Source organism: Falco rusticolus, chromosome 13 (genome assembly GCF_015220075.1).
Source record: "Falco rusticolus isolate bFalRus1 chromosome 13, bFalRus1.pri, whole genome shotgun sequence".
NCBI classification, from domain to species: Eukaryota; Metazoa; Chordata; class Aves; order Falconiformes; family Falconidae; genus Falco; species Falco rusticolus.
This window is the reverse complement of record NC_051199.1, coordinates 2,265,941-2,290,944: the sequence shown is the minus strand read 5'-3', so window position 1 is coordinate 2,290,944 and position 25,004 is coordinate 2,265,941. Positions and strand designations below refer to the sequence as shown.

General features: G+C 60.1%; 2 protein-coding genes and 1 pseudogene across 2 annotated transcripts; 1 reads left to right on the top strand and 2 right to left on the bottom strand.

The window, feature by feature from the left end:
- Positions 1 to 355: 355 nt before the first annotated feature.
- On the bottom strand, positions 356 to 3,551 carry PROCR (protein C receptor). The gene is made up of 4 exons (XM_037407616.1): positions 3,371 to 3,551; positions 2,934 to 3,170; positions 1,008 to 1,274; positions 356 to 924 (listed from the first exon to the last, which is right to left on the bottom strand). Exons 1-4 carry the CDS (start codon positions 3,549 to 3,551, stop codon positions 812 to 814), a joined length of 798 nt encoding a protein of 265 aa, XP_037263513.1. The 3' UTR covers positions 356 to 811.
- A 5,363-nt stretch (positions 3,552 to 8,914) lies between these two features.
- On the top strand, positions 8,915 to 15,409 carry LOC119156980 (annotated as a pseudogene).
- Positions 15,410 to 18,043: 2,634 nt separating this feature from the next.
- CFAP410 (cilia and flagella associated protein 410) lies at positions 18,044 to 24,794 on the bottom strand. Its single transcript, XM_037407399.1, has 7 exons — positions 24,686 to 24,794; positions 24,030 to 24,048; positions 23,311 to 23,357; positions 22,278 to 22,507; positions 21,472 to 21,643; positions 20,733 to 20,826; positions 18,044 to 19,124 (listed from the first exon to the last, which is right to left on the bottom strand). The coding sequence occupies exons 1-7, from the start codon at positions 24,760 to 24,762 to the stop codon at positions 18,999 to 19,001; spliced, it is 765 nt and encodes a 254-aa protein (XP_037263296.1). The 5' UTR covers positions 24,763 to 24,794; the 3' UTR covers positions 18,044 to 18,998.
- Positions 24,795 to 25,004: the final 210 nt, after the last annotated feature.

Below are 25,004 nucleotides of genomic sequence, written 5' to 3'. Positions count from 1 at the left end.
TCATCTGCTCAGAAAAGGCACCTCCCGTTACAGCTGCCTGTGCTCAGCCTTGGTGTCTCCCTCGAGGACAAGGAAATGAAAAATAAACGAAACGTTGCCACTTGGCCATTGGCAAAATGCCTTCAGCGAGTCCGCCCGAGGCTGTGGGCAGCACGAACCGAGCTCCGGAGGCGCAAACCCCCCCAGCCCCTTTCCAGAGACCTGGCAAACTCGTTGCACGGGCCGGGGTCCCACACAGGGGCTGGCCACGCTGAGGAGCACCTCGCAGCCCCCACTCCCATGCCTGCCCCCCGCGATGGACCTGCAGCCCCACATCGGCGCTGCGGGGGGGAAGGGAGAGCAACCAAACGCACTGTGAGCGCTGGCGGGCGGTTTTATTGCACGACATCTCGAAGCGGTGCCACAAAGGTGTGACATCCTTGCCCCCTGTCCCATGTTTTTATCCCCACTGGCACAGGGATAGTGAGGGTCTCAGTGCCATCCTTTTAACCCTCTCCTGACTGTTCCTCCTGCCACTTGCCCCCCTCCCCGCCTTCTTGTTTTTTTCCATCCATGCCAAGCATATTTCTGTGTTAAGCCTCAGCGCACCGTGCCAGCCCAGCGCAGGGACCGTCCCTGGGGCAGGGTGCTGCTGCTGGGGGGGTCAGCCCTGCTGGGGCCAGGCAGGGAAGCTACCGGTGTCCTCTGGGAGCAAAGCTCGTGGCGCTGGGGAGATGCATCCTTTGTGGGGCACAGGCTCGGTCCCTCCATGGGGCGATGATGGGTCCATCTCCTGCCTTCATGGGGTGACGTGGGATGGCTGACGGCTCCGCTAGCAGCTCCCTCCTGTGCACAAGAAGATCCCCACAGCGATGCCCAGCAAGGTGAAGGCCCCCAGGATCAGGCCCAGCACCAGTGGGGCATGCGACCGGCTGCTCTGTTTTCCTGCAAAAGGCAAGAGGGATGGAGGTGACAACTGGGGTCACCCCCACCGTGCCACTGTGTCCCGTCCCAGCCCCAGCACGGACCTGTCCTGGCGCTCTGAGCCTGCAGGATGCCAACGCAGGTGGTGTTGAGGAAATGCTGGAGGTCCTGGGTGGTCCTGGTGTACTTCATCAGCTCCTTCTCGGCAAAGGTGGCCACCGCGTCCCTGCCGGGCCAGCGCCGCTTCCAGGTGGCGCTGGGGACGTGGAAGCTGAGGAAAGCTGTCCCATTGAGGGTCACCTCGTAGAAGCTGTGGGCCGTGCCGTTGGGGAAGAGCTGACAGCCCAGGTGGCAGCACAAGCTCTGGGTGTCTGCAGGGACAGAGTGGGGGTCAGGGTCAGCATGTCCCAGCCTCGGCAGCCCACTGCCGTCACCAGCATCAAGCTGTGCCCCGAGTTTGCAAGGCCTCAGCCCGCACCACCCGGCCCACCGGCGCTTTGGTTTCGCTCCGTTTGGTGGCAGCGAGGTTTCGCGTGGTGGGGTGGCCGTGCTTATTTTTCCTTTTCTTATCTGGGGAGAGCACAGCCTCGGGTTACAGGGATGGTGCTTGTGCAGCACAGGGCGCCGAAGGATGTGGCACTGCCAGCCTGGGAACACTGGGCAAGGAGAGGCATGGGGCGCGCCAGGGACCCCGAGGTGGGACAGGGCTCCCCGAGTGCCAGGCAGGGAAACCCAGGGCTGGGGCAAAACTGCTGGGGGGGTGACAAAGAAAATGAAGGTAAAACACTCTGGGCAGGAGCATCAGAGGAAACACGGGCATGTGGACTGATGCAGGCAGGAGCAACGAAACCATGAAACCTTCGCTGCCAGCATCCCACCCCCGCTGCAGAGGCTGCAGGGCGCAGGCAGGGCACAGGCACAATGCAGGCAAGATGCAGGCAGGGTGTAGGGGGATGCAGGCAAGGTGTAGGGGGGTGCAGGCAGTGCCGGCAGGGTGCAGGCAGGGTGCTGGCAGGGTGCAGGCAGGGTGTAGGGGGGTGCAGGCAGGGTGCCAGCAGGATGCAGGCAGGGTGTAGGGAGGTGTAGGCAGGGTGTAGGGGGGTGCAGGCAGGGTGTAGGGGGGTGCAGGCAGTGCCGGCAGGGTACAGGCAGGGTGCCAGCAGGATGCAGGCAGGGTGTAGGGAGGTGCAGGCAGGGTGTAGGGGGGTGCAGGCAGTGCCGGCAGGGTGCAGGCAGGGTGTAGGGAGGTGCAGGCAGGGTGTAGGGAGGTGCAGGCAGGGTGTAGGGATGTGTAGGCAGTGCCGGCAGGGTGCAGGCAGGGTGTAGGGAGGTGCAGGCAGGGTGTAGGGAGGTGCAGGCAGTGCCGGCAGGGTGCAGGCAGGGTGTAGGGAGGTGCAGGCAGGGTGTAGGGAGGCGCAGGCAGGGTGTAGGGAGGTGCAGGCAGTGCCGGCAGGGTGCAGGCAGGGTGTAGGAAGGTGCAGGCAGGGTGTAGGGAGGCGCAGGCAGTGCCGGCAGGGTGCAGGCAGGGTGTAGGGAGGTGCAGGCAGTGCCGGCAGGGTGCAGGCAGGGTGTAGGGAGGCGCAGGCAGTGCCGGCAGGGTGCAGGCAGGGTGTAGGGAGGTGCAGGCAGGGTGTAGGGAGGCGCAGGCAGTGCCGGCAGGGTGCAGGCAGGGTGTAGGGAGGTGCAGGCAGGGTGTAGGGGGGTGCAAGCGGGGTGCAGGCAGGGTGCAGGTGGGATGCAGGCAGGGTCCCTACACCTCACCATCCCCCCAGCTGCAGCCCCCAGCCCTTTCCCTGAGGGGCAGCAGGAGGCTGAGCATCCCCCTGTTCCCAGGGTGAGCTCCAGGTAAGAAACTCCCAGCTCTGCAGCAGGGCTCCTTTTGCCCAGAGACAGGTTCTGCATGTGGCCATGTCCCCATCCCTTTGCCCAGCTGTCCCCAGAGAGCTGTCCCCATGTCTAGGCAGCACAGCGGGGCTCCCTTTCCCCAGTGGGACCCGGCGCCCCGGTGCCCCCCTCTGGGTACCACTCACAGCTGATGGGCCTCTCCTTGCTGAAGAACTTCACCAGCTGGCTGAAGAGCTGCAGGTAGGTGTCCACATCCTGCTGCCGCCTGGCCCAGGCGTCAGGGGGCTCCAGCGGCAGCATCTGGGTGACATTAAACCCCTCCAGGAGGTGGCTGAGCTGCCCGTCCAGGCTGGCGTTCCCCCAGAAGACGGAGCTGCCGTCGGAGACGCGGGTCCATTGCAACATGGTGAAGGTGAGTGGGACTGCGAGAGATGCCGGACATCACCCACCGCTCCGTCCCCTCCGGACATCACCCACCGCTCCGTCCCCTCCGGACATCACCCACCCCTCTGTCCCCTCCCGACATCACCCACCGCTCCGTCCCCTCGCCACAAACCATGTCCCCCACTCCATGCCAACCCCAAGCCTCTCCAACCCCACCGCCACCGTGTCCCTGCCTCACCTGCCTGGCCCGCACCGCAGCCCAGGGCCCCGCAGAGCAGCAGCACCCGGAGCATCGTGGGGACAGGGACAGGGACAGGGATGGGGACGGAGGGTGCCCCGCTGGCCTGGCGGGGAGTTAAGGGCCGGGGAGGTGGGGCTGCGGGAGGAGGAGAGCGGGACTCGGGCCAGGTCTCTCCCATTTCCTTATCCCGGGCCACCCACACCCCTTCCCTGCCGGCCGTGCGGGGGGTGCTGGGCCCCACAGGACCCAGTGATGCTGACGCAGGATGAGGCGCCAAGCTCGCCAGCGCCTGCCTCAGTTTCCCCGTCCCTCCGCTAGGCAGGGCCCGTCCCCGCTCCCCTGGGTGGGGCGGGGGCCGGCGGGGACCCAGCGGTGCGGGGGCTGCTCCGGGAGGGATGGGGGGACACGCTGTGCCCCTCGGGGGGCCTGGGGCAGATGGCCAGTGCTGGCACTCCAGGCAAGCACAGCTGTGGCAGGACCCCCACCCCTGGCAGGATGCGACCCTCGGGATGCAGCATCCCTGAAGCCACCGTAATGAGCTGGGTGGGGACTTGGGACCGAGAAACCTCTGCCCGGGATCACGCTGTGTGGGTTTTAATTACACCTAACGTAATTATACACACATGAAATAATGGAATTTTTATTAAAATATCCAGTTTTCCCCGCTGGATCAGCCTGGGCGGCAGCACATACCAGCACGGCATCACCTGCCACAGCACAGTGTGGCATGGTATGGCGCAGTACAGCATGGTATGGCGCAGTATGGCACAGTATGGTGTGGTACAGCTCAGTACAGCACAGTATGGCGCAGTACAGCATGGTATGGCGCAGTATGGCACAGTATGGTGTGGTACAGCTCAGTACAGCACAGTATGGCGCAGTGCAGCATGGTATGGCGCAGTATGGCACAGTATGGTGTGGTACAGCTCAGTACAGCACAGTATGGCGCAGTACAGCATGGTATGGCGCAGTATGGCAGAGTATGGTGTGGTACAGCTCAGTACAGCACAGTATGGCGCAGTGCAGCATGGTATGGCGCAGTATGGCACAGTATGGTGTGGTACAGCTCAGTACAGCACAGTATGGCGCAGTACAGCATGGTATGGCGCAGTATGGCACAGTATGGTGTGGTACAGCTCAGTACAGCACAGTATGGCGCAGTACAGCATGGTATGGCGCAGTATGGCACAGTATGGTGTGGTACAGCTCAGTACAGCACAGTATGGCGCAGTACAGCATGGTATGGCGCAGTATGGCAGAGTATGGTGTGGTACAGCTCAGTACAGCACAGTATGGCGCAGTGCAGCATGGTATGGCGCAGTATGGCACAGTATGGTGTGGTACAGCTCAGTACAGCACAGTATGGCGCAGTACAGCATGGTATGGCGCAGTATGGCACAGTATGGTGTGGTACAGCTCAGTACAGCACAGTATGGCGCAGTGCAGCATGGTATGGCGCAGTATGGCACAGTATGGTGTGGTACAGCTCAGTACAGCACAGTATGGCGCAGTACAGCATGGTATGGCGCAGTATGGCACAGTATGGTGTGGTACAGCTCAGTACAGCACAGTATGGCGCAGTACAGCATGGTATGGCGCAGTATGGCACAGTATGGTGTGGTACAGCTCAGTACAGCACAGTATGGCGCAGTACAGCATGGTATGGCGCAGTATGGCACAGTATGGTGTGGTACAGCTCAGTACAGCACAGTATGGCGCAGTACAGCATGGTATGGCGCAGTATGGCACAGTATGGTGTGGTACAGCTCAGTACAGCACAGTATGGCGCAGTACAGCATGGTATGGCGCAGTATGGCACAGTATGGTGTGGTACAGCTCAGTACAGCACAGTATGGCGCAGTACAGCATGGTATGGCGCAGTATGGCACAGTATGGTGTGGTACAGCTCAGTACAGCACAGTATGGCGCAGTACAGCATGGTATGGCGCAGTATGGCAGAGTATGGTGTGGTACAGCTCAGTACAGCACAGTATGGCGCAGTACAGCATGGTATGGCGCAGTATGGCACAGTATGGTGTGGTACAGCTCAGTACAGCACAGTATGGCGCAGTACAGCATGGTATGGCGCAGTATGGCACAGTATGGTGTGGTACAGCTCAGTACAGCACAGTATGGCGCAGTGCAGCATGGTATGGCGCAGTATGGCACAGTATGGTGTGGTACAGCTCAGTACAGCACAGTATGGCGCAGTACAGCATGGTATGGCGCAGTATGGCACAGTATGGTGTGGTACAGCTCAGTACAGCACAGTATGGCGCAGTACAGCATGGTATGGCGCAGTATGGCACAGTATGGTGTGGTACAGCTCAGTACAGCACAGTATGGCGCAGTACAGCATGGTATGGCACAGTATGGCACAGTATGGTGTGGTACAGCTCAGTACAGCACAGTATGGCGCAGTACAGCATGGTATGGCGCAGTATGGCACAGTATGGTGTGGTACAGCTCAGTACAGCACAGTATGGCGCAGTGCAGCATGGTATGGCGCAGTATGGCAGAGTATGGTGTGGTACAGCTCAGTACAGCACAGTATGGCGCAGTGCAGCATGGTATGGCGCAGTATGGCAGAGTATGGTGTGGTACAGCTCAGTACAGCACAGTATGGCGCAGTACAGCATGGTATGGCGCAGTATGGCACAGTATGGTGTGGTACAGCTCAGTACAGCACAGTATGGCGCAGTACAGCATGGTATGGCGCAGTATGGCACAGTATGGTGTGGTACAGCTCAGTACAGCACAGTATGGCGCAGTACAGCATGGTATGGCGCAGTATGGCACAGTATGGTGTGGTACAGCTCAGTACAGCACAGTATGGCGCAGTACAGCATGGTATGGCACAGTATGGCACAGTATGGTGTGGTACAGCTCAGTACAGCACAGTATGGCGCAGTACAGCATGGTATGGCGCAGTATGGCACTGTATGGTGTGGTACAGCTCAGTACAGCACAGTATGGCGCAGTACAGCATGGTATGGCGCAGTATGGCACAGTATGGTGTGGTACAGCTCAGTACAGCACAGTATGGCGCAGTACAGCATGGTATGGCGCAGTATGGCAGAGTATGGTGTGGTACAGCTCAGTACAGCACAGTATGGCGCAGTACAGCATGGTATGGCGCAGTATGGCACAGTATGGTGTGGTACAGCTCAGTACAGCACAGTATGGCGCAGTACAGCATGGTATGGCGCAGTATGGCACAGTATGGTGTGGTACAGCTCAGTACAGCACAGTATGGCGCAGTGCAGCATGGTATGGCGCAGTATGGCACAGTATGGTGTGGTACAGCTCAGTACAGCACAGTATGGCGCAGTACAGCATGGTATGGCGCAGTATGGCACAGTATGGTGTGGTACAGCTCAGTACAGCACAGTATGGCGCAGTACAGCATGGTATGGCGCAGTATGGCACAGTATGGTGTGGTACAGCTCAGTACAGCACAGTATGGCGCAGTACAGCATGGTATGGCAGCAGTATGGCACAGTATGGTGTGGTACAGCTCAGTACAGCACAGTATGGCGCAGTACAGCATGGTATGGCGCAGTATGGCAGAGTATGGTGTGGTACAGCTCAGTACAGCACAGTATGGCGCAGTGCAGCATGGTATGGCGCAGTATGGCAGAGTATGGTGTGGTACAGCTCAGTACAGCACAGTATGGCGCAGTGCAGCATGGTATGGCGCAGTATGGCAGAGTATGGTGTGGTACAGCTCAGTACAGCACAGTATGGCGCAGTGCAGCATGGTATGGCGCAGTATGGCACAGTATGGTGTGGTACAGCTCAGTACAGCACGTATGGCGCAGTACAGCATGGTATGGCGCAGTATGGCACAGTATGGTGTGGTACAGCTCAGTACAGCACAGTATGGCGCAGTACAGCATGTATGGCGCAGTATGGCACAGTATGGTGTGGTACAGCTCAGTACAGCACGTATGGCGCAGTAACAGCATGGTATGGCGCAGTATGGCACAGTATGGTGTGTACAGCTCAGTACAGCACAGTATGGCGCAGTACAGCATGTATGGCGCAGTATGGCAAGTATGGTGTGGTACAGCAGTACAGCACAGTATGGCGCAGTACAGCATGGTATGGCGCAGTATGGCACAGTATGGTGTGGTACAGCTCAGTACAGCACAGTATGGCGCAGTACAGCATGGTATGGCGCAGTATGGCACAGTATGGTGTGGTACAGCTCAGTACAGCACAGTATGGCGCAGTGCAGCATGGTATGGCGCAGTATGGCAAGTATGGTGTGGTACAGCTCAGTACAGCACAGTATGGCGCAGTACAGCATGGTATGGCGCAGTATGGCACAGTATGTTGGTACAGCTCAGTACAGCACAGTATGGCGCAGTACAGCATGGTATGGCAGTATGGCCAGTATGTGTGGTACAGCTCAGTACAGCACAGTATGGCGCAGTAAGCATGGTATGGCGCAGTATGGCACAGTATGGTGTGGTACAGCTCAGTACAGCACGTATGGCGCAGTACAGCATGGTATGGCGCAGTATGGCACAGTATGGTGTGGTATGTGCATGGTGCAAGATGCACCGCACGTATATGGTGTGGAGGTTGCAGCAGTATTAGGTAGTGTCGCAGTGCAGTATGGTACGCTGGCAGGCTAGGTGTATGGCGAGCTGGTGTGGTATGGTGCAGTATGGTGTGGATAGATGGCACGCATGGTGGGGTATGCACCATATGGTGTGGTATGTTGCGTATGGGTCAGTATGGACAGCTGGCACGCATGGTGTGGTATGGCACAGAATGGTGTTGGTATGGTGCAGTATAGTGTGGATGGCACAGTTATGCCCGTCATGGGCAGTATGGGACAATTATGGTGTGGTATGCGTGCAGTAGTAGTGTGGTTGCACAGGATTGCACGCATGGCGCGACGGACAATATGGTGTGGTATGGTGCAGTATAGTGTGGTATGGCACAGTATGGCACCGCATGGTGCAGTATGGCACAATATGGTGTGGTATGGTGCAGTATAGTGTGGTATGGCACAGATGCACCGCAATGGGCCAGTACGGGCATACAATATGGTGTGGTATGGTGCAGTATAGTGTGGTATGGCACAGATGGCACCGCATGGCGCAGTATGGCACAATATGGTGTGGTATGGTGCAGTATGGCACCGCACAGTATGGTGTGGTATGGCTTAGTGTGATCGTATGGTGCAGTATGGCACCGCATGGCACAGTATGGTGTGATATGGCGCAGAATGGTGTGGTATGGTGCAGTATAGTGTGGTATGGCACCGCATGGTGCAGTACGGCACAATATGGTGTGGTATGGTGCAGTATAGTGTGGTATGGCACAGATGGCACCGCATGGTGCAGTACGGCACAATATGGTGTGGTATGGTGCAGTATAGTGTGGTATGGCACCGCATGGTGCAGTACGGCACAATATGGTGTGGTATGGTGCAGTATGGCACCGCATGGCGCGGTATGGCAGAGTTTGGCACAACATGGCGGGGCGGGGCCGAGGGCGGGGCCGGGGCCGGGGGCGGGGCCGCCGCGGGGCGTGTCCCGGCGGGGCGGGGTCGGCGGCGCCGGTGCCGGGAGCGCAGCGATGGCGGCGGCGGAGCTGGAGCGGCTGCGGATGGCGGGGGCCGGCATGGCCATTGCCGTGCTCACCAGCGGCGGCGACGCGCAAGGTGGGGCGGGGGAACGGGGCCGGGGCCGGGCGGGAGCGGGGCCGGGCGGGAGCGGCATCCGCGGGGCCTCGGGGCGCGCAGCCGGGACGCGGCCCACGCTCCTGCCCGGGAGCCCGCGGCGGGGGAGGGGACGGACGGGCACCCCCCTCCCGTGCGTCCCCGACGCACGGGAAGGGTCGCCGCGGCCCACCCGCGCCACCTCCCCGTGCCCAGCCCCGAGCACCCGCCGTGGGGGTCGCGGCCCCCCGGGATGGCTGACGGGTCTCGCTCACCTGCGGCTGCCACCCGTGCGCGGAGCTCCCCGGTCTCTGGGCCCCCCCACTCGAGGGGGCGGGACACCCCTGGGATCCGGTGCCCTGTGGGGTGTGGGGCCCCTCGAGGTCACCCTGGCTCACCTCTCGCTTTGCCAGGGATGAACGCCGCCGTCCGCGCCGTCACCCGCATGGGGATATACGTGGGAGCCAAGGTCTTCCTTATCTACGAGGTTGGGGCACCCCCATGCTCCCCATCACGGGTGGGGGGCAGCTGCCCCCCCTGTGCCGGGGTCCCCCTCACCCCCATCTTCTTCGCAGGGCTACGAGGGGCTGGTGGAGGGGGGTGACAACATCAAGCAAGCCAACTGGCTCAGCGTCTCCAACATCATCCAGCTGGTGAGGCTCACCGGTGGGGACCCCCAAATCCAACCACCACCCCCAAAAAAAGCTACATGACAAGCTGTGCCCCCCCCCCCTTTTCCTCTGCAGGGCGGGACGGTGATTGGCAGTGCCCGCTGCAAGGCCTTCACCACCCGCGCGGGCCGGCTGCGGGCCGCCCGTAACCTGGTGGAGCACGGCATCACCAACCTCTGCGTCATCGGCGGGGACGGCAGCCTGACGGGCGCCGACATCTTCCGCTCTGAGTGGGGTGGGCTGCTGGAGGAGCTGGTCCAAGATGGTGGGTGACCCCCCCTCCCACACGCACTGGGTGGGGAGAGTGAAAGCATTCAAAGGGTGCTGAGCTCCAGAGGTGCCACCCTGTCACTGTGACCCCCAGGGAGGGCTGGGCTCCTCCGCTGCTCGGCAGGATCCGGCCCGATGCTGGTGGGGGATGGGGGCACCCCAAAATAACCAGTGGCACGGCGGTCCCCCCCGGCAGGGCAGATCAGCGAGGAGGTGGCACGGGAGAACTGCCGCCTGAACATCGTGGGGCTGGTGGGCTCCATCGACAACGACTTCTGCGGCACCGACATGACCATCGGCACCGACTCGGCGCTGCACCGCATCATGGAGGTGATTGACGCCATCACCACCACGGCGCAGAGGTGAGCGGGCTTGGGGCTGGGGGCTGGACCCCCCTGGAGCATCGCACCCACCTTCCTTCTCCTCCCACCCATGTCCTTGCAGCCACCAGCGGACGTTCGTGCTGGAGGTGATGGGCCGCCACTGTGGGTAAGCCCCTGCGGTGCGACGGGGTGCCACGTTCGGGGGCCAGGCCTGGTGCTGCCACCGCCGTGTCCCCCCAGGTACCTGGCGCTGGTGTCCGGATTGGCCTCGGGCGCCGACTGGCTCTTCATCCCTGAGTCCCCTCCGGAGGACGGCTGGGAGGACCTCATGTGTGAGAGGCTTGGGGAGGTGAGGGGGGGGTTCCTAAGGTCCTGTCCCCGTTTTCACCCCAGAGCATCCCGCAGGCCCCGGGCTGAGCCCCACAGCCGGTGCCCAGCCCCTGCGAAGCTTCGGGAGCTCCCACCATTGTCCCTGGAAACGGGGCACTCAGCCGAGCGCAAATCCAGCCCTCGCGTGCCAGGGGCACCGCTGGCTCAGGGGCTCAGCCACCCTGAGCCTGAGCCCCGCCCCCAGGCAGCAGCTGGTGGCAAGCGGGGGAGGGTGCTCAGGCTCGGCCGCCGGTGAGTTTTGGCTAAGCCGTGGCAGCTCTTTTTCTCCCCTCACACCAGACACGCAGCAGAGGGTCGCGGCTCAACATCATCATCATTGCCGAGGGTGCCATCGACCGCAGTGGCAAACCCATCTCCTCCAACTACGTGAAGGATGTAAGCGCCCGCTCTGGCACCCACTCCGGCACCCAGGGTGGACTGGCGGTCCCCAGCATGACATCCTCTCTCTCCGCAGCTGGTGGTTGCAACGCTTGGGCTTGACAGCTGGCTTCACCGTCCTCGGCCACGTCCAGCGCGGAGGGACCCCGTCAGCCTTTGACCGTGTGCTGGTAGGTCCTGGGGGAGGACATGGAGCGGGGGTCACCCTGCAGAAAGCAGCAGGCTGGTGGGGAGCCCGGCTCCTGCATTCCCTCTGCCTGTTGCAAAGGACTTGAGGCTCAAGACGGCCCCCGCAGGGGTGGCCCCGCCTGTGCGAGCAGAGCCGCATGCCCAGGTCCCCTCATTTGCTGCAAATTTCACGGGTTGTTGAAATGAAACCAGCAGCTCTCTGGCTGTGAGTTGGGTGTGCCAGCAGCCGCCTGGTTTCCAAGGTCATGGGAGCATCCCTGTGTGAGCACAGGGGAGCATCCCGCCTGGCTGGCGGGGGTGGGCCCCAGCGTCACGAGGGCAGCGGGTGCCCCTTGCCTGTTGCAGAGCAGCAAGATGGGGATGGAGGCCGGTGATGGCGTTGCTGGAGGCCACGCCGGACCACCCCGCCTGCGTGGTGAGCCTCTCGGGGAACCAAGTCAGTGCGGCTGCCACTCATGGAGTGCGTCCAGGTGGTGAGTATCGGGGCGGGGGGTGTGTGTCAGGCACGCCAGCCCGCTGGGTGGGGGTCCTGCTCCCCTCCCCATAAGCGTGGGTGTCACGGTGCTGCATCTCTCCTCCCCCAAGACAAAGGACGTGCAGAAGGCCATGGATGAGAAGAGGTTTGAGGAGGCCATCCAGCTCCGTGGGAGGTGAGGAGTGGGGACCGGGATGGGGGGGAGACATCCCTATGGATGGGCCAAAAGGACATGCTGGTCTGGAGGCTTCTCCCTTGGGGGGGAAACCATGGGCTCCTGCAGCTGGGAGGGCATCCCCACCCACGCCTCGGGGTCACAGGCGCCCCTCGGGGCCACGCCGCCTTGTCCTTGCAGGAGCTTTGAGAACAACTGGAACATCTACAAGCTGCTGGCACACCAGAACCGGCACAGGAGAAGGTAAGGAGTGGATGAGGAGCAGCAGGGGACATCATCACCTGCCTTGGGAACACACACCAACGTGCCATCCCCATCTCTGTCCCTGCAGAGCCCCTTCAGCCTGGCAATCCTGAATGTGGGTGCCCCCGCCGCCGGCATGAACGCTGCCGTCAGGTCGGGCCGTGGGATCGGCATCTGCCAGGGGCAACACCCTCTACGTGGTGAGCGACGGCTTCTTCGAGGGCTTGTCCAAGGGGCAGGTAAGGGGGACGGTGAGCCTGGGTGCTGCGGGTTTCCCAAGGGGGTGGGTTTGGGCTGGCGGGCAGCGGCAGGCTGCTTCTGCCATCCTAAAACCGAGCGCTGCTGCTTGCAGATCCGTGAGGTGGGCTGGCACGACTGGCGGGCTGGCTGGGCGTGGCGGGGTCCATGCTGGGCACCAAGCGGTAAGTGCCAGCCCAGGGGGTGGGAGGGGGGTGGCAGGGAGGGGAGGGGACACCACTGTCCTCACCCCGGCCTCTCCTCCCCTTCCTACCGCAGGGACAGCTGCCCAAGACCTGCATGGAAAAGATTGTGGGAGAACGTGCGGAAATTCACATCAAGGGGCTGCTGGTCATCGGGGGGTCTTGAGGTGTGGGGGCATCCTCAGCTCTGGTTTGTGGGGCTGCCGGCATCGAGGGCGGCGCAGGCCACCCCGGGCCACCCCTTCTGGGATGTGGATCCGGCCCCAGGGCATCTCCCGAGTCCTCGGCTCCTTGCAGGCGTACGAGGGGGTGCTGCAGCTGGTGGAGGCCCGCGGGCAGTACGAGGAGCTCTGCATCATCATGTGCGTCATCCCTGCCACCATCAGCAACAACGTGCCGGGGACCGACTTCAGCCTGGGCTCGGACACAGCTGTCAACGCGGCCATGGAGGTGAGGGAGGGCAGGGGGCAGCTCGCTGGGTCCCAGGTCCTGCCATGTTGTGGGATGGCATGCGGGAACGAACCAGCGTCCCATCCCGGGCAGCAAGGACAGGTTTTCCTGGTGTGACCCCCGGCTTCTCCTGGGTGCAGAGCTGTGACCGCATCAAGCATGTCGGGCCTCAGGCACCAAGCGCCGCGTCTTCATCGTGGAGACAATGGGGGGCTACTGCGGGTACCTGTCGACTGTCACTGGCATTGCAGTGGGCGCCGACGCCGCCTACGTCTATGAAGATCCCTTCACCATCCATGACCTGAAGGTGAGCAGAGTAGGAGCTGCTTTCTGGCAGCATCGTTTGGGTAAAATAGGATGGAAAACTGGGAAAGGGAAGGCTCCGAGGCAGGGCAGAGTTTGGAGGAACACGGCCAAGCCCCGTGAAGCTGCTGGGTTGATGTTAGTGGCACTTGGGTCCAAACAGAGACCAGAGGGACCCAGGATGGCTGCCAGCATCCTGGCGTTCATCTTGCAGGCCAACGTGGAACATTTGACTGACAAAATGAAGACGGATATCCAGAGAGGGCTGGTACTGCGGTGAGTTTGGGGACGCCTGGGGTCACTCACTAAGAAAACCCAGCCCTGTGGCAGGGAGCAAGGCCAGAGCTGAGCCCTTCCCGTGGCCAGAGACAGTCCCTGAGTGCAGCGAGTTTGGCACGGTGGGCGGTGGCATCCTGCCCGGTTGCCACGCTCGGCCAGAGGGATGGTCCTGTGCTGGATGCCTCTGCTGCTGTCCCCACCCTGCCCCAGCACCCCATCCAGGGCCTCTGGCGCTCGGGGCTCAGGTAGAACAAAACCCAGCAAAAATAGGTGTTTAGGGGAGCACAGAGGGACCCCTTGGGGATGCCAGATTGTGGAGCAGCCCCCCCAATCCCTTCCCTCTGCTCCCCAGCAATGAGAAGTGCCACGAGCACTATACCACCGATTCCTCTACAACCTCTACTCGTCTGAGGCAAAGGCATCTTTGACTGCAGGATTAACGTTCTGGGCCACCTCCAGCAGGTACAGGGGACAGGGCAACATGGCCACTGCTTTCCCCAAGACTTGGATGGGCCTGACATCACCATGTCGTTGTCCCCAGGGGGAGCCCCAACCCCCTTTGACCGCAACTACGGGACCAAGCATGGGAGTGAAGGCGGTGCTGTGGATGTCAGAGAAGCTGGAGGAGGTCTATCGTAAGGGTGAGCCGAGGGCTGTGGGTGGTGGGGTGGTGGGAGGCTGGTGGCACCGGGCAGCCCCTGCTGCTCTGGCTTGGCCACTTGGCCCCCAAGGCAGCCACAGTCGACAGTGTCCTCCTACCCAGGGCGTGTGTTTGCCAACTCGGGAGACTCTGCCTGCGTGATCGGGCTCAGGAAGAAGGTGGTGGCCTTCAGCCCCGTGACGGAGCTCAAGAAAGTCACTGATTTTGAGTAAGTCCCATCCCCATGTCCCAGCAGTTCACCAGGTCCCAGGGGACCTTCCCAGGTTCTAGAGCCAGTCCCCCCTGCGCAGGCACAGGCTGCCCCAGAGCAGTGGTGGCTGAACCTGCGGCTGATGCTGAAGATGCTCGCCAACTACCAGATCAGCCTGACCGAGTACATCTCGGGGAAGATGGAGCACGTCACCCGCCGCACACTCAGCATTGAGAAGGGCTTCTAGTCCCACCAGCCCAAGCCGTAGCCCCCACCCACATCCTCTCCATCCCCACGTGCTGCTCGGGGAGCGCCGGGTCTCCCCTGTTCTCAGTAGCCTGTAGCTTCGCCATCAACCCCTTAAAGCAGCAGAGCCTGGCTGTGGCTCCCAAAACAGCACAGTCCTGCCCCAGGTGGCTGGTCCAGGGTCTGATCCCTGTGCAGACGCAGAAAAGAGGTGTTGCTAGAGCCCAGCTGCGGAGCCCAGACCCTAATCTTCCCTTGTAGTTTATTGCTGTTATTTAATGATGGGGTATCTTGATTCCTTATGTAGCGGCTTGACGCCTGAGCCAACTGCTGCTTTTAGTCACCTGCCTTGCGCGCAGGGGGGAAGCTGAGGAGGTACGCGCCATCCTGGCGCGGGTAGGGGCTGGTTCAGGGGCTTTCGGCTGCCCGTGAGGTAAAGCTCCATCCTCCCGTGGCATTTGCCCAATGGCATGTCTGGAGGGCGCAGCAGCAGAGTACCGGGCCGGCAAGCCCCTCTTCCCTGGCACCTTGCATGACGCTTGGCTGGTGACCGTCACTGTGTGGCCTCGGGTGCCATGCCTTGTCATCTCACCACTGCTCGGTGACACTCCCAAAATCTTGTACTGTTCGCAGCGCTGCTCTCCTCCTCTATGAGATAAAACCCGCTGGAGCCAAAGCCTGCCTCGCTGGAGAGTGGTCATTGTGCGCCAAGTCCCCGTGGGAAGGGACGGGGGCAGACCGGGGGTTAGGGTTGGGGGGACAGTCCCCTGAACAAAGCCAGATGGTCTCCCAGAGCTGGATTAATTGCTGGGCCAGGAGGTTTCCCTGCTTCTGTCCTCAAAGCCCGAGAGAGCGGGACCGCAGGCGGCCTCTGCCTTGCCGGGCCGGTGCGGTTGCAAGGTCAGCATCCCTCTGCAGGCAGACTTCGCAATCCCAGAGAAGAATTGCTTCTTCCTTGTTTGGTTCACCCACCTTCAAAGAAAGCGCAGAAGTGATTTATGGAGGCGGATGTTTGTAGAGCAGTTTCTCAGGGCATTGCCAAGCGGGCCGGCTCCCACGTGCAGCAACCTCGGGCTTGGCTGCGCTGCGCCGCGCTCGGCCGCTGCCGGCCGGCTGTGCGTGTGCATCGCCCCTTTCCCAGGCCACTTCCCTCCTGGGGCTTTCGGCTGACAGCTCCAGCCTCTGAGGCCTTGCCAGCACCAAGATGCCTCACAGTCTTTTGGGTCAAACACACAGTTATTTTTTTCCTCCAGCAAGTTGTCCCAAGTGCCAAGGTCCCTGCTTTCAGTGCTTTCCTCTAGTTGGCCACGTTACTTGTTTAGGCTCCGGAGGAAGATGGTAATTTCTTCATCTTCCCTGCCAGAAGCTGGACACACAGCAAGAGCAGACCTTGCGACGGAGGCTGCATCACGGCTCTCCCAGGCGAGTATCTGCTGTGGGGACCCAGGCAGACCTGGCCGCTCCTCCCAGTGCCAGCAATGGGAAACAGGCTCTTCCACCATCCCACATCTGAGGAGCCCCGACTGGCTCCTGTGCAGGACCTCACATCAGCCAGGGACCATCCCGCGCTGTGCTGTCCCCCACACCTGCCCCCACCGCTGGCCATCCAGGACCCCCGCGGTTGGCCTGGACACAATATGTGCTGGATCCGGACCCGCGGACCGGACAGCCGCTGGCACAGGCGAGACCGGGAAACATCTGCCCTCGCTGCTCCATATCCCCTGCTGGGCGGGTCAGGGCGAAAGCAGGTCACACCACACAGCTCTTGGCAGCCGCCCTCCAGCAGCCGGGTGCAGGGTGTTAATGGGGAAGGGGGGTGTCCCCACGCTCAGGCCAGCTTCGCATTTGGATGCACTTGGGGACAGGGGTCACTGGAGCCTTCGCACCTCATTTCCACTCAAAAAAGCCTGGAGCGCCAGATCCCAGATCCCTTGGCGGGTGGGGGGGGGGGAGATGGACAGGGACAGCCCCAGCATCCTGCAGGGGGGCAACCACCCTGTGTGCTGCTAGAACGAGCAGTAGGGGATGCGGTGACGGTGCAACCAGGCACGGCCAGCCCAGCCCCGGCTGCCCCCCGGCCCTGAGGAGAGGCAGAGCAAAAAAGCTATGAGCATCTTCAGCGAAAGGCAGGCTGCCAGGCCCCCAGAGGGAAGAGGCCAGCCCCCCCCTGGGCTGTTCCGAGGGTGTGCGGGATCAGGGTCACCCTGCGAGGAGCAGTCGGGAGCACCCAGGGCAGCTCACCCGGCCCCAGGAGCACCCGCCCCAGCCAAGCGTGACAAGCGCAGCACGTAGGCAGCGAGCTCTGCTCGGGGACAGTCGTGCAGTCAGGGATTAACAGCCAGAGTTCTCCAGCGCGGAGGGGAGGAACGGTGCCAGAGCAGCCTCAGGCCACGGCAGTTGCTCCATTAGCTGCCCTGATGACAAGCCATGACACTTGCTTTGATCACTCTCCTCCCAGCAAAGCTGGGGGGTCTGGCTCCCCTGTCCCCTGACACAGACAGGCGCGACTACTGCCACCGAGCAGGCTGTCGAGGCAGCCTGGGAGAGGACGTGCCCTCAGCACAAGGGCAAGATGCAAACAAGATGACGGGTATGTCTCTCAGGCCCTGGCTGTCAAGGAAAGTCTGGTACATTATAAATCACACTGGCTATTTAAACGCAGCTGGGTTTAATGCAGAAGGCAAGAACTAGGTCATTTGAGGAGTTAAAGGCATCAGCAATCTTCATCCAAGTGACGAGGGTCAAACTGTGCCCCTTCCCACCAAGGTCAAGTAAACAGGCCTGTGGACACAGGCTGTCACCATCCCCGAGGAGCGTTCCTCACAGCAGCATGACCCGGCGCACGGGTGCTCGGACCCCCGTACAAACTGGGATAGCAGGGATGCGGACACGCCACCCCACCTCACACAGGGCCAGGGTCTGCAGCCGAGCGGCACAGAGGGGCCGCGTCCTGTGCCTCGGAGGCCACTGCCCTGCCTGGGTGGGCTCTGTGCCTCTGCCATGAGCAAGTGAGCTTTGCCCGCTGCCTCTTTTGCTTCCTGCACTCGGCGGGGACTTGTGGCCGCAAGGTTCCCAAATAGCACAGCCCCTTTGAAAAGCAGCCCCTGCAGCAGCTCGGTGCAGAATCAACCAGCGCCGGGGGCGAGCGAGCCCTTTGACGGGTCCAGTGAAGCGGGAAGACGCAGGGGCCCACAGCGCTGCTCCTGCTCCGCAGGGCTAACAATGCAAGCCATGAACCAGACATAATGGAGCAATGCCCAGAGTCAGTTGTTCTCGCTATGTTTGCTGAACCCCAGCCACAGCTTACACGTCCGAGAGGGATAATTGGTTTTATTTGGTATGTCACAACATTTTCATTTGTATTTAGCGGCTCTACAAAATCTTAGTAAATGCAGCTTTTTCAGTTACACAGAAATGCCACCCTCGATGCCTGCGCAAACCTGACAGTAACGCTTGGCTTGTTTTCTCCTAAAAACGCACAGGGGCGTTTTATTCTAATGTTGTTTCCTTAAGATGCCTACAGGGGCATGTGGGGGTGAGAGTACAGCTGAGCATTCAGGATCTAGGAGAGAGTCATTTGTTTCACCTAGGCTGCACCGAGCTTTTCTTTGGTCCGCCTGACCGCCAAGTCAGGTGCTACATGCACTAACAAGCACCAGAAGTCATGAGTTGAATGTAAATTAGGAATTTGACATTGACCTTCACAATCTGCACCAGACAGTTCTGGGTGATCATTTCAGGCAGCATCTCCCCGACAGACTTCACAAAACAAACTCTGTGGTAGAAACTGCCTTCAGAGCCTGCAAACACACAGGGGCTGGCTGCTGGTTAGTCTGACAGGGAGCCACTGACAAGCAGTGACCTTTCTAGCTGGCAGCAGGCTTGGCCAAGCCCCCTTCGATCGCGCAGCACAGCAGCACCTCTCACTGCGGCCCCGCTCGCTTTTGCTTTGCTGATTTACCGGCAGCTCCCATCAAACAGCCCCAGTGACATGAGACACAGACGTTAACTGAGCCTGTTACACAAGCAGGAAAGCTCCCGCAAGCCAGGTCAGGTGCTGCCCGCCCCAGTGTGACATACACAGCTGGGGGTGATGTCGGGAGCTACGGGGCAGGGGCAGCCAGCAGCACCCCGTTCCAGCCCCTCCGCAGGGGAAACACAGCGGGAAACACGGAGGCTTTGGCTGCAGCCAGGCATGTGTGGGCAGAATGGTGCTGCGGGGCTGGGGCTGGCTGGTGCTCCAGGGAGGTTTGTAATGGGCACTGTCACTCCTCCTGCAGCTCCTTCTTCCGAAACGCCTGCAGTCTCCTCCCCACCGTCTGCTGGACTATCTCCAGACCCTCCGTGTCCAGTTCCTTCATGAGAAGCAGGATGGCATTCAGGACATTGTTCTGTCGGGACGAGAAAGACAATGCTTTACACAAGCATGTTAACACCAGCCCAGAAAAAGACACTTGATTTTCAAAGTTGCTCTTTCTAGGAACACCACCACCACCACAGCCGGCCATTTGCAACAGCCACCTGCAGCTACAGGGACAGAACGACCAAGCCCTCGGGGCAAACACCGACAGAGACGTGTCAGGAGGTGAACTGGAATGCAGGACAAACCCATCCGCCCAGTCCTGCACCGACTGCCCACATGCCTCTGGCTCCCCGCCACCCTCCCAACGGGCTTCTGTGAGGAAAGGCGCACACAAGAGTGCAAGAGCAGCCGCCCTCTCTCTCCAGCGTGACTACATGTAGGATGGGAAAGGACAGGAACCTTCTGATCTGAGGAATAAGAAGAGCCTGTAGAATTGTGAAAGCGTGAGCTGGGAGGAACGCTTGAAGGCCTTCAGCCCAGCCCCCGCACTGACACAGGACTACTGCCAGCACCAGACCATGGCTCTGTCAAACCATGTCTTGCAAAACTCCAGGGAGACATTCTGCAGCCTCCTAAATAACTGTACTTCTAGGGAAAATATTTTTTCTAACATCCAACATGAACCTCCCCTGCTGCAATCTGTGGCCATTTCCCCTTTAATGTTTTCTTTTCCTGAAGGCCAAAGCCCGTGGGTACTACTCGTGATGCTGCAAAGTGATTCACTCAAGTGTTCACTCATAAAACGTGAACAGAGATCGCAGGCAACTAACATCAGAATGAGGCAGAACGTGGTCTAGATCTCACTTTGGCCTCCCTGCACCAATTGAAGTGATGGCGCTCAGCCCAACAGACAGCAATTCCCAGCTGAACAACCAAGATCCATGAAGTTCATCCAAGGCTACACCACGGAAGGGGCTGAGGAACCACCTAAGCTCTCAATGAAGCAACCTCCCCCTAGGCCGACAGTCTACCAGCTGCATTTCAGCTGCTGCCCATCCAGCACGTGTTCCTAGCACAACCCCAGGGAAGGGGCACACGTGAGCTTGTGTGCAGACAGACCAAGAGGACAAACTCCACTGGGCTTTCTTTATATTGCATGATGTCTTAAAGATAGAAGAGAATGGAGTATTTTCAGTTGGAATGGACCTACAAAGATCACCTAGTCCAACTGATGACCTGTCTGCTTCAGGGCTGACCAAAAGTTAAAGCATATTAAGGGCATTGTCCAAATGCTTCTTGAACACGTGACAGGCTTGGGACATGTCTACAGGGTGTGACCACCCTCCCGGTGAAGAAATGCTTCCTAATGTCCAGTCTGAACCTCCCGGGCGCAGCTTTGAGCCATTCCTGTGTGTCCTGTCACCGGATCCCAGGGAGGAGAGCTCAGCACCTCCCTCTCCGTGTCCCCTCCCCAGGAAGCTGCAGACAGCAATGAGGTTGCCCCTCAGCCTCCTTTCCCCCTGAAATTAGACAAGCCCAGGTCCCTCGGCCACTCCTCACAGGACACACCTTCCAACCCTGTCCCCAGCTCGCTGCCCTCCTCCAGACGCGTTCAAGCACCTGAACGTCCTTCTGAAATGGGGGGGCCCAGAGCTGCACACAATGAAAAGCAATTTGGTCTTTAAAAGATACTCACTCTCTTCTTGCAGCTGCAGTCTGTCCCTCGAGGTGAAAAGGAGGAAAATTTATCCCTGGGAACAGGCTTCATACCAAGCTCCTCTCGAATTTTGCTAAGAAGGGGAAGAAGAGCAAACGTTATTATGACCAGCTGGGAGAACCTTACACTGCCAGGTGAATCCTTTCTAATCATGGGCAACCACGCAAGAAACATCCAGCTGAAGGACTCAAGGCACATCTATTCACACACCACAACACCCCAAGCAAAATTCCCACGTGAAGCAAGAACCTCACAGCTATAAAATATAAATGAGGATGCCGCCACAAGGAGTCTGCTTGCACCCCCACCTGGGGCAACAGGCTCCCGTGCCTGACACTAGCTGGGACTGCAGACTGTGTGACAGTGCACTGGAACAACACATGCCGCAGCGCTGACATGCGCCAAAGCGTGTCGCAGAAGCAGAGATAAGCAGGAATGGACTGGGGCTCACGCTTCAGAGAGGATCCATCTCTGTCCGCACATGCAGCTGACACTCGAGAGTAAGTACCCACCTACAGAAGAGCCTGTTTTGCAGATACAGAACCAGACCCACAAGTGCTATTAAACCAGCACAGCTCCACCACGGTAACTGGAACAACAGGAATCTGTGCCAGCCGCAGGCCTGGCCCACGGAGTATCAGGGTTGGCTGGCAGGGTCCTTTCATGCCACATGCGAGTTCAGCCCAGAAATCCTAACAGCTCACGAGCAAGCCCTCACTTTGTCTCCTCCAGACTGAAGTTCAGCAGTTCACTCTCAGTCTCTGTTGTGGATTCAGCAGCACTAGATACAGTGGACTCAGGGCAGCCGTTTTCCACATTCCTCCTAGCTGGTGGGGCCGTGATCTCCTCACCATCAACCAGGGCCTGGGACAGTTCTTCCTCTGTCACAGCTGCAAAAACCAAAACAAAAGCCTGCTGCAACAAGCTCCAGCAGCCCAGGAACACAGCAGCTGTAACAGGGCAGGTACTGCTGCTACAGAGCTACATCACTGGGGTCTGGGCCAAAAAGTGTCCTTTGTACTGGCCTTTTGCTTTCGTCGTCCTCCTGCAGTAAAACCCGCAAAGGAGGACACTGGCAGCTGTCACCCATCTCACAAAGTCAGAAAGGTATCAGGGAGGGACGCAAACATGCTTTGTTATCTCTTGTCTCTGGAGAAGGCTCCAAAAGCTACCAAATTACTGCTACCAGATGGAAAAGCTTCTTTTTTTTTTTTTTAATGACAGCAGATCCAATTACAGAATCTTTGTTTTGCCACAGCAAAGAGTTCTAAAAAACCACTAATTAGTGGCACCATCTCCGCTACAATGAGGCTTTTAGTCCTGCTGGTGTTAACTCTGGCGCTGCAGGGAAGGGAAAGGAGAAAACAGAAGCGGTGGATCTTGCAGAAGGGATGCTCAACCTCTAACACATCCTGACTCAAGGAAGAGTCAAAGGATGCCTTAAAGAGAGGAACCAACACCTTACCGGTTTCCACGTCGCCCTGCCTGTAGCTTGGGGTTGTCCCTTTACCTGCAAGCACCCACCTTGGTTATCAAGCTTCTGCAGGCTGGGTAGGTTACGCAGCACCGTCATTCGGTAGCGGTGGGGGTCTGACCCACAACAGGGATTTTCAGACAGCCACAGGACCCTCAGCCGGGGTAGGTTTTTGAGGTAGAAGAGCTCATTTAGGCTTGTAATGTTGTTCTTCCTCAGATAGAGTTCACTCAGATTCTGGCACTGATTCAGCGGCTCGAGGTCTGAGATGCCATTCACGCTGAAGAGAGACAGTAGGGTCAGAGACCAGCAAGCCCACCCCTCCCTCGCTGTACTGTTTAGGTGGCAGCACAGCCCCTGTAGCACAGTGGCTTTCCAGCCCCCTTTCCTGCAACAGTTTCACTGAGGAGTCTCATCGTGGCACCTCACCGTGCCACAGCATGGCAACAGACATTCAGTGGGCTTATAGCATTTCATTGTTTTAAACAGGGGAAAGAATTAAAAAAGCAGGCTCTCCTCTCTCCTGATGATGAACAGCCTCTGCTTCCCCCTAACACCTGTCGCACCCGCACACGTTTCTGTAGCAGTTCCTCAGACTCGCTGAAGGAGAACCCATATAAGATTCCCAAGCGAAAAAGCTCAGATTCACAGACAGCACTGGGTCCGTGGGATCCCCAGCGTAGGTGAACGATGGGTGTGTTAGGGGGAGGCTTACAGAAATTAAAAGCTCTGTGAGGTCCATGAAGCATTTCAACAAGCATTCTGCAAACGGGCCCCATGCAGAGGCCCAGAAGATCCCCATCCAAACTACGGAATAGGACTTGGGGAGCAACAATCCTAAGAGGTTTATAACACTTCTCAAAACAGAGATTATTTTCTTGAGCAGCAAAGGGAAACGTGCATAGGAACCAGCAGAAGAATAATCATTTCTGCATCTCTGCTGCTTGAGAAATCAGGCATGAAGAGCCAGGCAGCTCAGATGCACAAGCACAGAAAAGTGGTAAGAAACCAAGGGACAAGGCACAGCCCCACGAGAAAGGCCATTTCCCCTGCCCTCTCCAAAGCTGGCAGTCTGTCATTCACCTGAACGTGATCACCTCAATGTTGGGCAAATCCCGGCATATCGATATCTGTGCAGGAAGAGACAGAAACAGCAATTTGACACTCCCAGAAAACAAATACAAATAAAAGCAATTTAAAATCACACACAAGGAAGATAAAAGCAAAACAGCAGTTTGGGTTTGCTTGAGTCTAACCCAAGCTTAACACCACCAGAGAGATTTGTTGCCATGGTCAGTGCAGAGTCAGCAGCTCCTCCACCCTCTCTGCCCAGCAGTGGAAGCGCAGACACCAGCATCACGTTGCTCTTCTGCTCCAGCAACTCCGCAGTCTCTGTGCTGGTTTTCCAGCCCCCAGACACAGGAGAGGATCCCTCCTACGCCAGACAGCCCTCTCCTAACAAGGGCACGTCATCCAAAGTCCCGAACAAATGACGCAGGACTCAGGGTCCCACTCTCTGGGGGTCTGCACAGGACCTCAGAGTGGAATTTTCCAAGTGCTCTCTCGAAACACCACCAATCGTTTTTATTTCTTTTTTTTTCCTATGAGATGCTAATCAATTCTGAAAAGCACTGCAGCTCACTGGCACCGGGCCAGCCCAAACCCAGGCCTGCGCCCTCCTCGGCGCCCTGTCAACCCCATCCTCTCCCCACACCGGCTGCTGGCTCAGGCTTCCCTCCGGCGGGGTGCGGGCTGGGGTCCACCACGGCCGCCCAGGCCCGGGAGCGCTGCGCCGTACTTACATCAGTCAGGTGGCTGCCCCTGCGGGAGGAGAGCAGGGGTCACCGGCGGCACGGCAGGGCCCAGCCCCCACCTGCTGCCCCCAGGCCTGGGCTGCACAGCCCCGGCCCAGCCCCACCACTGGCCTCCTTGTTCACCCCTTCGCAGGCCGCCTGCCCCCCCATCCCTGCCTGCCCCCTACCCCATCCCTGCCTGCCCCCCATCCCTGCCTGCCCCCCTACCCCATCCCTGCCTGCCCCCCAGCCCTGCCTGCCTCATTACCCCATCCCTGCCTGCCCCCCATCCCTGCCTGCCCCCCCATCCCTGCCTGCCCCCCCATCCCTGCCTGCCTGCCTCCCCATCCCTGCCTGCCCCCCTACCCCATCCCTGCCTGCCCCCCATCCCTGCCTGCCCCCATCCCTGCCTGCCCCCCATCCCTGCCTGCCCCCCTACCCCATCCCTGCCTGCCCCCCAGCGCTGCCTGCCCCCCCAGCCCTGCCTGCCCCCCCCGCCCTTCCTCCCTACCCCAGCCCTGCCCGTCACCCCCCGTGCCCCCCAGCCCTGCCTGCTCCCTGTGGCCCAGGCCTGCCCGTCTCCCCGGGCCGGCTGCCGCCGCGGGCCCGACTGCGCGTCCCGGCCCGCCTCCCGCCCGGCCCCGGACCCCCCCGCCGGCGCCCACCAGCAGTTGAGGCGGCGGACGCCATCGAGCGCGGCCGCCTTGGCCCGCGCCAGCACGGCCGCCCGCGTCAGCCTCATGGCCGGGCCGGGCCTGGCCGCGGCGCCGCCGCCATCGCCAGGGGCGGGACCCATCCCCCGCGTAGGCTCCTCCCGGCCGGGGCGGGACGGGCCTTGGCACCGGGGCCCCGCGGGGCACTGGCCGGCCTCTCACCCGCAGCCTGGGCTGGGGGCCGGGCAGGGCAGGCCGGGCAGGCCGGGGGCCGGGCAGGGCAGGCCGGGCCGGGCAGGGTAGGGTAGGCTGGGCTGCGCAGGGCAGGGCT

What these genes read in the sequence shown, in the direction of transcription:
- PROCR (XM_037407616.1), bottom strand. Translation starts at nt 3,551, where the DNA reads ATGGGAGAGACCTGGCCCGAGTCCCGCTCTCCTCCTCCCGCAGCCCCA. An exon ending in CTGCGGTGCGGGCCAGGCAG is followed by an intron (nt 3,171 to 3,370) that starts GTGAGGCAGGGA and finishes CATCTCTCGCAG; the next exon opens with TCCCACTCACCTTCACCATG. An exon ending in CAAGGAGAGGCCCATCAGCT is followed by an intron (nt 1,275 to 2,933) that starts GTGAGTGGTACC and finishes CTGTCCCTGCAG; the next exon opens with ACACCCAGAGCTTGTGCTGC.
- CFAP410 (XM_037407399.1), bottom strand. Translation starts at nt 24,762, where the DNA reads ATGAGGCTGACGCGGGCGGCCGTGCTGGCGCGGGCCAAGGCGGCCGCG. An exon ending in TTCAGTCTGGAGGAGACAAA is followed by an intron (nt 20,827 to 21,471) that starts GTGAGGGCTTGC and finishes TCCCCTTCTTAG; the next exon opens with CAAAATTCGAGAGGAGCTTG. An exon ending in ACTGCAGCTGCAAGAAGAGA is followed by an intron (nt 19,125 to 20,732) that starts GTGAGTATCTTT and finishes TCGTCCCGACAG; the next exon opens with AACAATGTCCTGAATGCCAT.